Raw genomic sequence first — 13,300 nt, 5'->3', positions numbered from 1 at the left:
TGCAACAGTCAGAGGTTTCTACACACACACACACACCCTCCATTAAGGCAAGCAAGAGGCATTATCACAGGTCAAGGAGGCGTTTCAGCCAGGCAAAAACGTTAGGATCGCACAGAGCAGGGCTGACAAAGGCTGCATGGTCTGAGAAGTGTCCTGAGGGCTGGACAGAGAGGTTTGGACACATTTGGCCCATGGGCTTGAAGTTCCCCACCCTGTTTAGAAGGCTTTCCATTTTCAGGGAGCTAATAAACACAAGAGAGCATTCAAAATGTGACTTCCCGAAATACCACCTCTAGTGCCCAGTTCATTCCGCCATCTCTTTCTCTGCTACACATGTAGGCCAGGCCAGGAAATTCTAAGGAGGGAGAAGACCAAAGCAGCCTGATGACGACAGCATGCTCAGTAGCTGTGGAATGTTGGCTGTGTTGTGGAGTGGGGAGGACAATGCTTCAATAGAGTATCCTGGGAAAGGGCATGACTGGCTGGCCAGAACACAGGACAAGAGTACACCACACAGCAACATTTTGTTACAGGTCTCGCTTGTCTTCTATACTTAGGTGAGTGTTGCTCACTCCTAGAGGGGAAATGCAACAAATTCAAACAAACACATGCTATACACGTGCCATTTATTAAATGGAATTTAAGACAAAACCTACTGTGATATCTTCCCTCTCTGCACTCTTATCCAAGACTTGCACAGAATGATATTGCAGGTAGGTTGGCTGATACTCACTCTGCACATGAAACTACATGTAACTAAGTGTTTTGCTCACCACTTGGCTAGAAGATGGTCTTCTAGATCCAAAATGGAAGCCTAGATCCTTCCATTTTGAGTCAAACCATCTCTTGCTTGTCCCTGCCAGCATTTACTTGAACATTAAGAAGCCTTACGTCTAGACCATCAGGAAACAGGACAACACAGACCATCAGTGCCCGGAGGAATATCTTCAATCAGTTGGAAATGCAGGTGTGTCTCTGAATGCTTAGGTGTTGCTCACCAAAGAGCTGGCAGGAGACTCTGATAAAGTCCAGTGACACGGGCAAGGTGGCCTTTGGCAATGCCCACAGAGGTGATTTAGAGACAGCCTTCTTAGCAATTGATTGCCCCGCTCTCCAAGTGAGCGCGGCAAGGAAGATCACATTAGTTCACGATGAGCTTGGGTGGTTATTAAAAGAAACACAATCCTCTTACTGTATGGAAAGTGTGCAAGCATGGAGGTGGGGCCGAGGAACAGCCAAATCTTTCGGTCTGTGAATAGATCCGCTCTGCATATGCAATCCTCCTTCTACACTGCAGGCTACCAAGGGACTTAGTCTCCCTTTGGTTTTATCAAGGCCACAAACAAGGAGGTGATACAAGCAAACCCACCGTAGAGGCTCCCATCAATGTGCCCCAAGAATGTTCTTCTCCTAACCAAAAATTTTACGGGGGCTCAGAAAATCTAGCTTGATGCCCTGGATGTTCTCACAGAGATGGGAAGGGAGTAAAGGAAGGACCACAAAACCCTCTCAGTAACTGCAAACCGACTTCACCCAGGCGGCACCTTTATGAAAATGTGCAAGGTGATATTGTCCTCTGCACCAGCCACCATCAGCAGGTCTGTGTCCAGAGAGTGGCCAAGTCAGGCATCTGCTGGAGGTCTCAAGAGTGCCAAAGGCACGACTGCTCCTACAGCACAGACATCTGTGCTTGGCACGGATCCCACTAGAAGCTCAGAGGCAGAGTGGAGGAGCACCCAGTCCACATCTCCTTCTTTCTGAGGGTCCACTGAAGGCACTTTGCCCAAGGGACCCCAAATTTCTCAAGCCGGCAGCACCTATCAGAGCAGCTTGGCACACATGCACGATGCAAGCACCTGTTCCAAACTAAGGACTGGCCCAAGTAGGAAACTCAGGACCCTCTCCAGTAATGTCCCAGGTAGATCGGTGCAGCCTCGGCCATTGTGTGGGGTCCCAGCCCGGGTGCCAACAATACAGGGTTCATCCGTTAGCGACAGAACAGCACTGACTGGGCTGAAAGCAAGTTGTGCCATTGCATCAGTCCATCTCGGATCACTTCATTCAAGAGAATAATGACTAAATGGGACAAGGGATATTACATAACATCACTGATACTGGCAGCTTGCCAGCGGAGAAGGGGAGAAAATCCACCACCAACATTATTAGGTATTTATTAGCCAAACGCGCATTGGAGAGCCCCGTTCAACGATCCACTCGCCAGTTGCGGACGTGCCTCCAAGGGCGCATTTCAAACAGGCCCAAACAGCCAGAAAGCCACGCGCTGCGAGCTGCTGCCCGCCTCTCCCCGTCTCCCCAGAATAGCGCAGCTCTCTCCATCCCTCTCTTCGGAAAGCCCTTGTTTCTTGCCTTGCAGCCGATGCCTCGGATTCCCCTGACCTTCCGGGGGAAGGACGTGCCTTAGTCCCCCCGTTAGCAGCCCAGGCAGATATGGAACAGCAGCGAGGGGCTGCTCCAGAGATGTTTTTTTCCGCGCACCTTTAAGGCGGCGGCGGCGGGGCGGGGGCCTCAGGGGTGTGTGTGTGTGTGTAATTCAGCATCACTGCCCACATGCCAGCGCTCCGCCAGATCGCTGTGTCCAAGATCCATCGAGAAACCTTATAGTGGACTTGGGGGGTGGTTTGCCTCTCGTAGGCCCTTGGCACAGGATGCAAAGCAGCTGCGCGCAAAGGCGCGTTCTGCGCCTCTGCTCCAAGCGGGCGCCGCGGGGCGCTTTCCCCTCCCCGGAGGAGGCTTCTCTGCACCCCCACAGAAACTGCCGCAGGGACCTTCTCTCCACCCGCCCCCCGTTGCCCCCACAGCCTTCCAGTTATCTCCGCAGCCCGGTGGATGCAGAAGGTCCCCCTTTCCTCGCCACCTGCATCCCCTTCGGTCCTTCCATCGGCTTACCTTTTCCTGCGCTCTGCTGAGTCTCTTCTGGACATTTTTCGCAAAGACGCCGCTTGTTTTCATGTCGGCCATGGTGGCTGGTGCAGGGATCCTGCCGAGGAGGGAAATCACACGGAGCCCGGCTGCAGAGAGCGAGGGAGATGAGAGATGGAGGTCGGATCCCAGAGAGAAAGAGGAGGGACAAAGGAAAGCAGGAGGGAGGTGTCTTAAAGCTGCAGCGACCGAGGAGCTGGTGCATCAGTGGCCAAGCCGGAGAGAGATTGGGCGGCGAGCGGAGGAGGCGAGGAGGGCTTGTCAAGCGTGTTCACACGTGACGCCCAGATTGCAATCCCGTGCAGCCCTCCTCGTTAATTCTGAACAGACGTGCGTAGGATGCTGGGGAGGGGGGCGCTCCATTCCTACGCATATTTTCTTGAAAGTAAATAAGATGCGTGGATTACTTTCGGGTACCCACGGCCAGGATTAAGGCTGGTTTGCCAATCTAGTGGGACACATGTACTCGCAAAATGAGCAGCAGTTGTCCCTTTTTGTTTTCCAGTCCATCTTAATCTTAGATAATGTGTCCGATAATGCTACTACGTAGCAAAAAGGCTCTGAGTCAATATGGCTTCAATAGTTTATAGGAACTAATTACTGTGCATGCTTATTCACAAAATAGATGTATTAAAAGGTGGAAAGCTTGGTTTTTAGATCAGCAATTTATCCGCTGGTCAAATCTAGAGGGATTAAAAGCAATCCATCCTAGCCAGTGGATCTCCTGAATTTACTACTTGCTATTCCTACCACATGCCTGTCAGGGACTGGCAAGGTGCTGGAGTGTGTGTGTGGGGGGGGGGGGAGTGAGTCCGGAGTCTGATTTGTGAGGGGGGGGGGTCCGACGCTTTGTGGAGACAAGATTTAGAGGCAAGGGAAACTTCAGAGTTGGAGAGTGGAGCACAGGATGGGTCAGAAGATGAGGAAGAGGTAGATCAGGCAAGTGAAGGTCCAGGCACTTCCCCACCCTCTCCTGCCCCACTGTCTCCCAGAACCAGCAGGGGACTGAAAAGGGATGAGCAGAGGAAGTTGCCACGCAGGCACAGTCTCCAGTTGCATGTGTGAAGCCTCTACACTAGATTGGGGTGCAGAGCAGTAGAAGCAACTGTGTTATCTTCGACAAATAACTGTTGTGTGTTTTCCTTTGGCTGGGAAGCACCTTTGACAATGCCACAGGGCAGCAGAAGCCAACACAAGGCCCTCCCTATATTGATGGACTCCAGCTCCCATCATCCTTGCCCATTGGCCATGCTGGCTAGAGTTGATGGGATAAGCAGTCCAGCAACACTAGGAGAGCACCTTGTTGACTACCCCTGCCCTCAGGCCTAGGATCTTGTTTGAGGCACAAGGACTTCACTGTTTTGCACATGGAAGAGCTAGGTTGAAGGCCATTGCTCCAGACAGTGGTCAAGGAAATGGATTTTGCCACTCAGATGGCCCTCCCTTGCAGCAACAGACTCTTACTACACCAAGTCTCTAAATAACTGGTAGTTGGAGTATCCCATACCAAAGCAATCCAGACTCACATGTGAATGAAAAAATGTGGAACCCAGCTGATATTTTTTGTTCTTTGGGGGTTTTTTTTTAAGTTCCCTGAATCAAATTGTGTTGGACCGGAAAAAAATGGCTTTGGGACAGATCTCATCCAAAGTCTGCCAAAGTTAGACACCCCTGATTTAGAGGTAAAGGTAAAGGTAAAGGGACCCCTGACCATTAGGTCCAGTCGTGACCGACTCTGGGGTTGCGGTGCTCATCTCGCTTTATTGGCAGAGGGAGCCGGCGTACAGCTTCCAGGTCATGTGGCCAGCATGACTAAGCCGCTTCTGGCGAACCAGAGCAGCGCACAGAAATGCCGTTTACCTTTCCGCTGGAGTGGTACCTATTTATCTACTTGCACTTTCGAACTGCTAGGTGGGCAGGAGCAGGGACCAAGCAACGGGAGCTCACCCTGTTGTGGGGATTCGAACCGCCGATCTTCTGATCGGCAAGCCCTCGGCTCTGTGGCTTAACCCACAGCGCCACCCTTGTCCCTGAGGATTTAGAGGTATGTAGAAGTAATTCCAAGAAAAAGACATATCCTGATTAATTCTTGGCTAAAAACCAAACAATAATATGGACACATCCAATCCTAGTTAAGCACTTTAAAGTCCCAAAGGAATTACTTAACTCTCCCGTTGAAACTAATGGACTTTGAAATGCTTAACTTCGGCAGGACCATGTCCTGTGTGGGTTATTGAAGGAGGCATTCGCAAGGAATAAGCTCATCCCTAGACAGCTCAAACAGTTTACATGAAGTTCACTTTCTATCTTATCAAAAGCAAGGAGTGACTTAGGCATTGCATGAACACAGAAAGCACAAGCTAGTCACACTTCTTCTAACTGGATACACCGCCAATATTGTAAGTGTGGATTTGAACATCTCTCTCATGAAGCCTGTAGTCCAGGCATCCTCTCCACAGCTCCATCTGTTCTCCTAATCCAAACACTCCCAAGAGATTTATTGCCATAATGATGCTTCCAATGTGAAGCTATCGGACTGGGCTGCATCCTGTGGACAATTTGTATGGATGGAGATTGCTTCTCTCTTTTGTTTCTTCGCAGGCATTTCCTAAAATAGCTTAACTTCCCATTTTTCTGGAATTTTGCCAGGTATTTACTGTCTTTAACACTTGAGGAAGCAGAGCTTATAAATGATATAGTCCAGGGACTGCAAATTAAGAAATTATCTTTACTTACATACTCAAAGCCTGACTCTCAAATAGAAGCAGGAGTAATAATAACAGCAGTTCCTCAAAATATAATATATTCCTTCTAACTAAATTTCCATCCTTGTAAACATCACTATAGAAACAACTATCTCTTATAAGAATTTTTTCTCACACTCCTTCTCCAAAAAATCTGTTTAGTTTAATAAATTTGCGTAGGTATTGTTTTAGAAGGCAACCTCCTAAACGTTCCTTTTTAACCAGCCCTTTGGTTGATTTGATTGACATCTTGTGCCCTTTTAAAATGTGGGGTGTTTTTTTGGGGGGAGGGGGTTATTGGGTTGTTGTTGTTTTTATTTTGAATATGCATTTTGTGGTTTTTTATTTTTATTTTATTCTGTGAACCACCCTGAGGCCTGCAGGTATAGAGTGGTATATAAATTCAATAAACAAAAAAATTAACCTGCAAACATCCTGCAACTGTGGTTAAACATAAAAGTGAACATGAGCTGAACAGTGTATTGTTATTATTATTATTTTGGCAAAGTTTGTTTTCTGAGCAGGTTAAGCATGGGTGTCATTTGCAAAGTTACATCAAGAAACAGAAATATGGGCATACTGTCTTCCTCTGTCTGTACATGACCAGCAGCTGAAAGGCTCAAGCGTCTTCTTCTTCTTTGCTGATCTCCCATAGCCGAGTAAGATTGTCTTCCATAAACACGGTTCTAACAGTGAGTCCGTAAGTGACTGTGGAGGCCAATTCTGGATCCACACATCCTTCCACAGTGGGGACATTGGTTTCCGGGTGGGAGTTGATCACGGTGTGGGTTTGCCAAGCGTGCCTTCCTCTTGGCACGTTTCTCCTTTGTGCCCCAAGTTTGAGCATCTTCAAAGCCCATGGCACCTTTGGTAAAGGCTGTTCTCCAGTTGGAGCGCTTGCAGGCCAGTGTTTCCCAATTGTTGGTGTTTATACTACATTTTAAAAGATTTGCCTTGAGACAGTCTTTAAACCTCTTTTGTTGACCACCAGCATTACAGTTTCCATTTTTGAGTTTGGAATAGAGTAGTTGCTTTGCAAGACGATAATCAGGCATCCGCACATGACCAACATCAACATGAAGTTGATGTTGAAGAATCATTGCTTCAACACTGGTGATCTTTGCTTCTAGCATTAGTTCGCCTGTCTTCCCAAGTGATGTGTAAAATTTTTCGGAGACACAGTTGATGGAATCTTTTGAGCCACTGAAGAGCTCAAGCAATTAAACAACAACAAAATGGCAAACATTTTATTTTTAACCACTGCTGAGTGTCATTGAAGCCCTGTGCAACTTTGAGAGAAAAATTGTGTATTAACTCCAGGATGGTGACATGTTCGGACCTGAGAGACTTAAGTTTGAATCCCCACTCAGCCATGAAGTTCACTCGGCAATAACTCTGTGCATGTAAGACTTACTCATCCTAGCCCACTGCCCAGGGTTGTTGTGAGGATCGGGGGAGGAGAAGAGTACTATGTACACTGCCCTGAATTTATTGGGATAAAGAGTGGGACATAAATATAATAAATTATAATAATAATAATAAACTCTCAAGTTGCTAGGTGACACTGTCAAAAATAACGGTCAATGGCAGTTGTGTGGCAGATACAATCAAGAGCAGAGAAGAGCCAAGCTGCCCAGAGTCAAAGCACCACAGTTGTTGACAAGTCCTCTTAACCGCCAGTGTTATCATTCATAAAATGCTACTGGTGTAGAACATGACAGAATATCACAAACCAAAAGGATAGGCTACTCCTTCAAGGAGCTTACAGTCTCCATTGTGACAGTGGGGAGAGAGAAGGCTTGTCTATGTATGTGGGTAAGACCACTGGGAGCATCTTCCCTAATGTGCACATGCAAAGCTGCCTCATATCGAGTCAGCTAGTTGCTCCATCTAGCTCAGTATTGTCAATACTGTCTGGTATGTCTCTCCAGGGTCCCAGAGAGGAGTCTTTCCTAGCCCCATCTAGAGTTATCAGAGACTGAACCTTAGACCTTTTACATGCAAAAGCTATGACTTGAGTTATGACCCATTGCAGAATGTTTCCCTCACAAAAAGCAGAAAAATAAAATTTAACCTACCTTGAAATAGGAAATCCAGGGCTGGGAGGTGAATTGGCTAAGAGCGTTAAGGTGTGGAACAGGAGGAAGCCATTCATCAATTCATTAATTTGTTGGTGCAGTTGTAGTAGTTGCTTGGTGTACAGTCAAGTTGGCTATAATTGGGATAGTTTTAAAGCAACTCCTTCACAGCTGGAAAGCTCAATAAGACACACCAAGACTTTGCAGTACAAGTTTGCTTTCTCTATTTTTAGAAGGCACATCTATCATCATTTTCTTTTTCCTGTCATGGTAGGTTTATTTTACAGCCAGCAAGGGTGCCAACTACATTTGTGCTTTTTTACCATTAAAAAGCAAAACTCGAATGATACTTAACAAGTGGCAGACGTTGCTAAACGGGAGCACATTGGATCCTTGGAGAAATGGCAAAGGAGCTCTCCAGGGTGCTGATATGGACTGCTTACAGCATGCGTAGGCAAACTAAGGCCCGTGGGCCAGATCCGGCTGAATCGCCTTTTCAATCTGGCCCGCAGACAGTCCGGGAATCAGTGTGTTTTTACATGAGTAGCATATGTCCTTTTATTTAAAGTGCATCTCTGGGTCATTTGTGGGACCAGCCTGGTATTTTTACATGAGTAAAATGTGTGCTTTTATTTAAAATGCATCTCTGGATTATTTTGGGGGCACAGGAATTCATTCATCCCCCCCCAAAAAATAATATAGTCCGGCCCCCCACAAGGTCTGAGGGCCCTGCTGAAAAAGTTTGCTGACCCCTGGCTTACAGTATCTGCTTACAACACACAAATAGCCAATGTTAAATGTTTTTTGTTTGTTGAATGCAAGTCAGTGACTAGGCAGTGGGGGAAGGGAAAGAGGTTAACATGAGTATCAAATGCTGCAAAGTGATCCAGCTGAAGTGGTGCAGTATGAATAGAGGACTAAGATGAATTTTTAAACAGTTGGTACAGAGGCCATAACACTGTTAAGGCTGGTGCTTCCCATTCCCAAAGGATCACAAATGATTATCGTTTGAGAACTGTTATTTTTATGTTTTATAATTAGGCTGGTGGTATAATTTGTATAGTGAGGTTATGATACTTTTTTTTGTTAACCATAACAGTTGCAGCCCTTGCAGCCCTAACACCAGATGAAAGTTGTTCATCCCTTAGGCTCATACATCCAGATAAGTATTCCTCTTGGGGTGACTCAGCGCTTTGAGTAGCTTGATATTTTATCATAATATGTGATGATATTATAGATTTTTATAGCTCTTCTGGAACATTCATCATGGATGGAATCTGATGCTGCAACCCGTTATTAGTCCTCAGGGATGTTCTACATAACGCTGAATGGAGCAAAACAATTTATCATTGGCATAATTCCAGTGACAACATGGCAAAAATGTAAGATGGAATAGAATAAAATTAGCCTCTATATTGTCTGACTCAATAACAAATTCCAAAAAAATCTGTTCCTTGAAGATTTCTTTTAAATGCTTCTTTGTTAGCTTTCTACTTAGCCATTTGCGAAGAAGCAAAGTCTTTTAAACTATGTAAAGTTAAACAATGCTCCCTGCCTTCCCCAGTCATCATAATGCTCAGCATATATAGATGAGCAGGGATGTATAGCTAGCCATAAACACACACACAACCTCATGTAAGCAGGCAGGGACTGATTCTGGGAGACAATGGCTCACCAATGACCGCCTAGTGAGCAAATAAATCTGAATCCTGACAAGATGGGGATACTGTGGTTCGTGTGTCAGGGAATCAGGTGTGAAGCCTGTTCTGGGTGGTTTGCACTCCCCTTGAAGGAACAAATATGTAGTTTGGAAGTAATCCTGGATCCAGCATTGTTGCTCAAGGCCCAGGTGGCCTTGGTGACGACGACAGCCTTTTCCCAGCTTCTGTTAGTTCACCAACTACATCCATTCCTGGATAGGAATAGCCTGGCAAATGTTGCCCATTTTCTGGTAACCTAGGATTGTAATGTTGTATGTGGGGTTGCCTTTTAAGGTTACATGGAACTTCAATTAGTGCAGAATGCGGCTGCCAGAATTTTGAACAGAACAACCTAGAGGGATCGCATTATACCTGCAATGGAATTCCCATTTGCTTAAACACCCAGTTCTGGGTGCTGATGCTCACTTTTAAAACCTAAATGGCATGAGACCCAAAAACCTGCAGGAGAGCCTCTCCCTGTATCAGCCTCTCCTCTATCAGTTGTGTGAGAGAGAAAAGAGAATGCACAAGAAAGTAACAAGTGTGCATGCTACAGGGTATCCTAATAGTTTCCCTCATTTTCTATTACAGTAATATACTTGAAGTGCAATACAGTCATACCTCGGGTTAAATATGCTTCAGGCTGAGTGTTTTCAGGTTACGCTCTGCGGCGACCCAGAAGTAACGGAGTGTGTTACTTCTGGGTTTCGCCGCTAGTGCATGCGCAGATGCTCAAAATGACGTCACGTGCATTGCGCAGCGAAACGCATAGGCAGACGCACAGTCGTGTGTTACGTTCTACTCAGGATGTGAACGGGGCTCTGGAACAGATCCCGTTCACATCCAGAGGTACCACTGTATTATATTCCTTTTTGCAGAAATGTTTTCATCTGTTGTACAGCACAGGTGTCTTTGATAATGTTTAGTGGCTTATAAATCTTCCAGATAAATAAATGCCTCAGAGATTAATGTGTTGTTTGATTCACAACTTCGCCTATTAATATGGGTGCCTAGTTTATTACTCAACTGAAATTTTAGTTCATTTATCTACCAATTAAACCTTGGAGCCATAAATATTTGGCTTTGAAAATACTGGGTGGGGAGGCAGAGATGATGCTATATCCAAAAGGGGGCAGATCAGCCAGCCAGATACGGCATGTTTTAATTAAAATATTTAACTGTTCTGACTCAAGTACATCAATCCAATTGCAGCTCACCCCCATTTTTGTCCTTCCCATTTGGCATGCCTTCTCCCCAACTGCAGTGTCTGCCAGATTGGCTAGACTATGAGTCCACCTGCATAATGTAAAGTAAACATGAGAGTTAACTGTATCTGATAATAGCAGGGTCCAGAATACGTGGACAACCATGCCCATATGAGCACCGGAAAGTTTCTGGTCACACAGATAATTTCAACAGGAATTCAACAGCAGAATTCCAGTTCTAGGCTGCTTGGCCAGGATCAATGAGCAATGGAGATGCTGTAATTTCTGAAGGATTTATATCAGCATTTGGCAGCAATTCACGGTTTGCAGCAGAATGGCAGGTTTAATTAAAAAAAAGAGTCTAGCACATATTGTTATTTCCGAATGTTTACTTTAAATGAAATTCTGTAGAAAATGTACTTGTGATTGAATCCCCATTATAATCCCCATTAGCTTTAAATTGAAAACTACTTCCAAGCTACCAATCTTTTTCAGCTGTCCCACTCTCCCTCATTCATACTGGAGTGGAGAAACATGGAGCATCCATGGTGCTGCCTGAAGGAGCTAATCCCCCCAAGAAGAACTAACGTATTTTTCGCTCCATAAGACGCACCAGACCATAAGACGCACCTAGTTTTTGGAGGAGGAAAACAAGAAAAAATATTTTCTGAATCTCAGAAGCCAGAACAGCAAGAGGGATCGCTGTGCAGTGAAAGCAGCAATCCCTCTTGCTGTTCTGGCTTCTGGGATAGCTGCGCAGCCTGCATTCGCTCCATAAGACGCACACACATTTCCCCTTACTTTTCAGGAGGGAAAAAGTGAGTCTTATAGAGCAAAAAATACGGTATCTAACAGATGCCCACACAGCCCAGAGCCCACACTTACTTCATAGCCTTGGGCTTTTGAAGCAGAACACATGGAAACCCAAACCAAAGAAGGACCCGTGCCTAGAAGTGTATTTCACGGCATTAATCCTTCTCAGTGCACTGGGGAGAAAGACTTCAACAAGACAAAACAAAAAGCAAATAAAAGACAAAATAGACCTTCTACAATCTGTCAAGGCAGCTTCTGGACTGAAGCAGAACCTCAATGTCTCGGTGTCTCACTGCGTAAGGATTCTAGTTACGGACAATCCCCAGCACTTAAAATTAGCAGTTTTGTACAAAGCAGAATCTTCCTGATTTCACAAGCCTCACATAATATTGAGGGTATACTTTGGATTGACCTAAAAATATCAAGTGTGACTGTGACACACACACACACTTGCAATATCATACAGGCATGTGCATCAAGGGTTGGTTAATTTGTTGGCAAACTGAGGTGCCTCCAGCATAACACACGACATGGTTCTCTGCTGTTCATGTGATCGTTAAACTTTCCAAGATGGTCTCAAGCTACTCTTTCAAGTTGATGGAATTAAAAAAGGAACAATGTTTTTTTTGGTTCAAGTTTCTCTCTCGGTAGGGAAGATTTATCATCTTTGTGAGAGCCAGTGTGGTGTAGTGGTTAAGAACGATGGACTCGTAATCTGGGGAACCGGGTTCGTGTCTCCGCTCCTCCACATGCAGCTGCTGGGTGACCTTGGGCCAGTCACACTTCTTTGAAGTCTCTCAGCCCCACTCACCTCACAGAGTGTTTGTTGTGGGGGAGGAAGGGAAAGGAGAATGTTAGCCGCTTTGAGACTCCTTCGGGTAGTGATAAAGCGGGATATCAAATCCAAACTACTACTACTACTACTACTACTACTACTACTACTACTACTACTCTTCTTCTTCTTCTTCTTCTTCTTCTTCTTCTTCTTCTTCTTCTTCTCATTTTCCCATCTAAGAATCACCACACAAACTCCTGGGAACTACTTTTGCCAGTTAATATTTTCCTGGGGAGATGGGGGAAGCGGGTGGGTGGACATCTTTAAAAACATTTCTTCTTAGTACATGTTAGTTCAGGGTTTTATTTTTAAATCCGTCAACTGAAGTCAGATTTGGCTTTAGCAGCAGATGCAGCTCCATCTTAGGGTTTATCTCCTGCCAATAACCATGGGAAATAGATTAAAGTCTACATAATTGACATGCCTTTAAATTTTCATTCCAAGTGCACTGGCCTTATGGGGTGGGGGAGAATTATTTCTGTCTCTTACTTAATTTGAATTGAATTTACCTCTAGGGGGAAAGTTTGCAAAATTGAGCGTGGCAAGAGGATTTAGCACTGTACAACCAAACGCTATGCAAGACTACTCAGAAATAAATCCCACTAAGTTCAGCAAACTTACACCCAGCTACATATGCACAGGACTACAGGACTAAGAATCAAAGAGTTGGAACGGACTTAATAAGGACAGAAAAGGTAAAGTCTGAGGAAGGTAAAGAGCTTTCCTTACAACAGGCATGGGAAACCTGTGACTTGAGAGGAAACCCAGGATTCATTGTTTGAAAACCACTGCCCTAACATACCGTATTTTTCTGTGTTTAAGACGCCCCCATGTATATGACGACCTCTATTTTTTTTAACCCAAAATTAAGAAATTAAGTTGTTAAGCATTTTTGGGGGGGTCGGGGGAGGCCACTTCCGCCAATCGCTCCCCCGCCTGCCCGCCACTGCTGATCACTTGCCACAGCCACTGCTGATCGCACACC

The 13,300-nt window shown here is 45.4% G+C and overlaps 2 protein-coding genes across 6 annotated transcripts in view; one reads left to right on the top strand and one right to left on the bottom strand.

The window, feature by feature from the left end:
* The window catches only part of LOC309515191 (amphiphysin-like), a 105,625-nt gene extending 102,408 nt beyond the window's left edge, over nt 1-3,217 (bottom strand). For 2 of the 4 annotated variants that reach the window (XM_082192839.1, XM_082192842.1), the window contains exon 1: nt 2,908-3,217. In XM_082192839.1, coding sequence (XP_082048965.1) covers nt 2,908-2,979 — 72 coding nt within the window. In that variant the 5' untranslated portion in view covers nt 2,980-3,217. The remainder of the gene's footprint in view (nt 1-2,907) is intronic. The other 2 variants (XM_082192841.1, XM_082192840.1) reach the window with 2 other exon arrangements.
* STARD3NL (STARD3 N-terminal like) overlaps nt 1-13,300 on the top strand; it is a 292,381-nt gene that overhangs the window by 126,712 nt on the left and 152,369 nt on the right. The gene's annotated exons all lie outside the window — the stretch shown is intronic.

The sequence above is a fragment of the Podarcis vaucheri genome (genome assembly GCF_965113315.1).
Source record: "Podarcis vaucheri genome assembly, chromosome: 12".
NCBI lineage: Eukaryota > Metazoa > Chordata > Lepidosauria > Squamata > Lacertidae > Podarcis > Podarcis vaucheri.
Note: the sequence above shows the minus strand (reverse complement) of the source record. Positions and strands in the feature narration are given on the sequence as shown.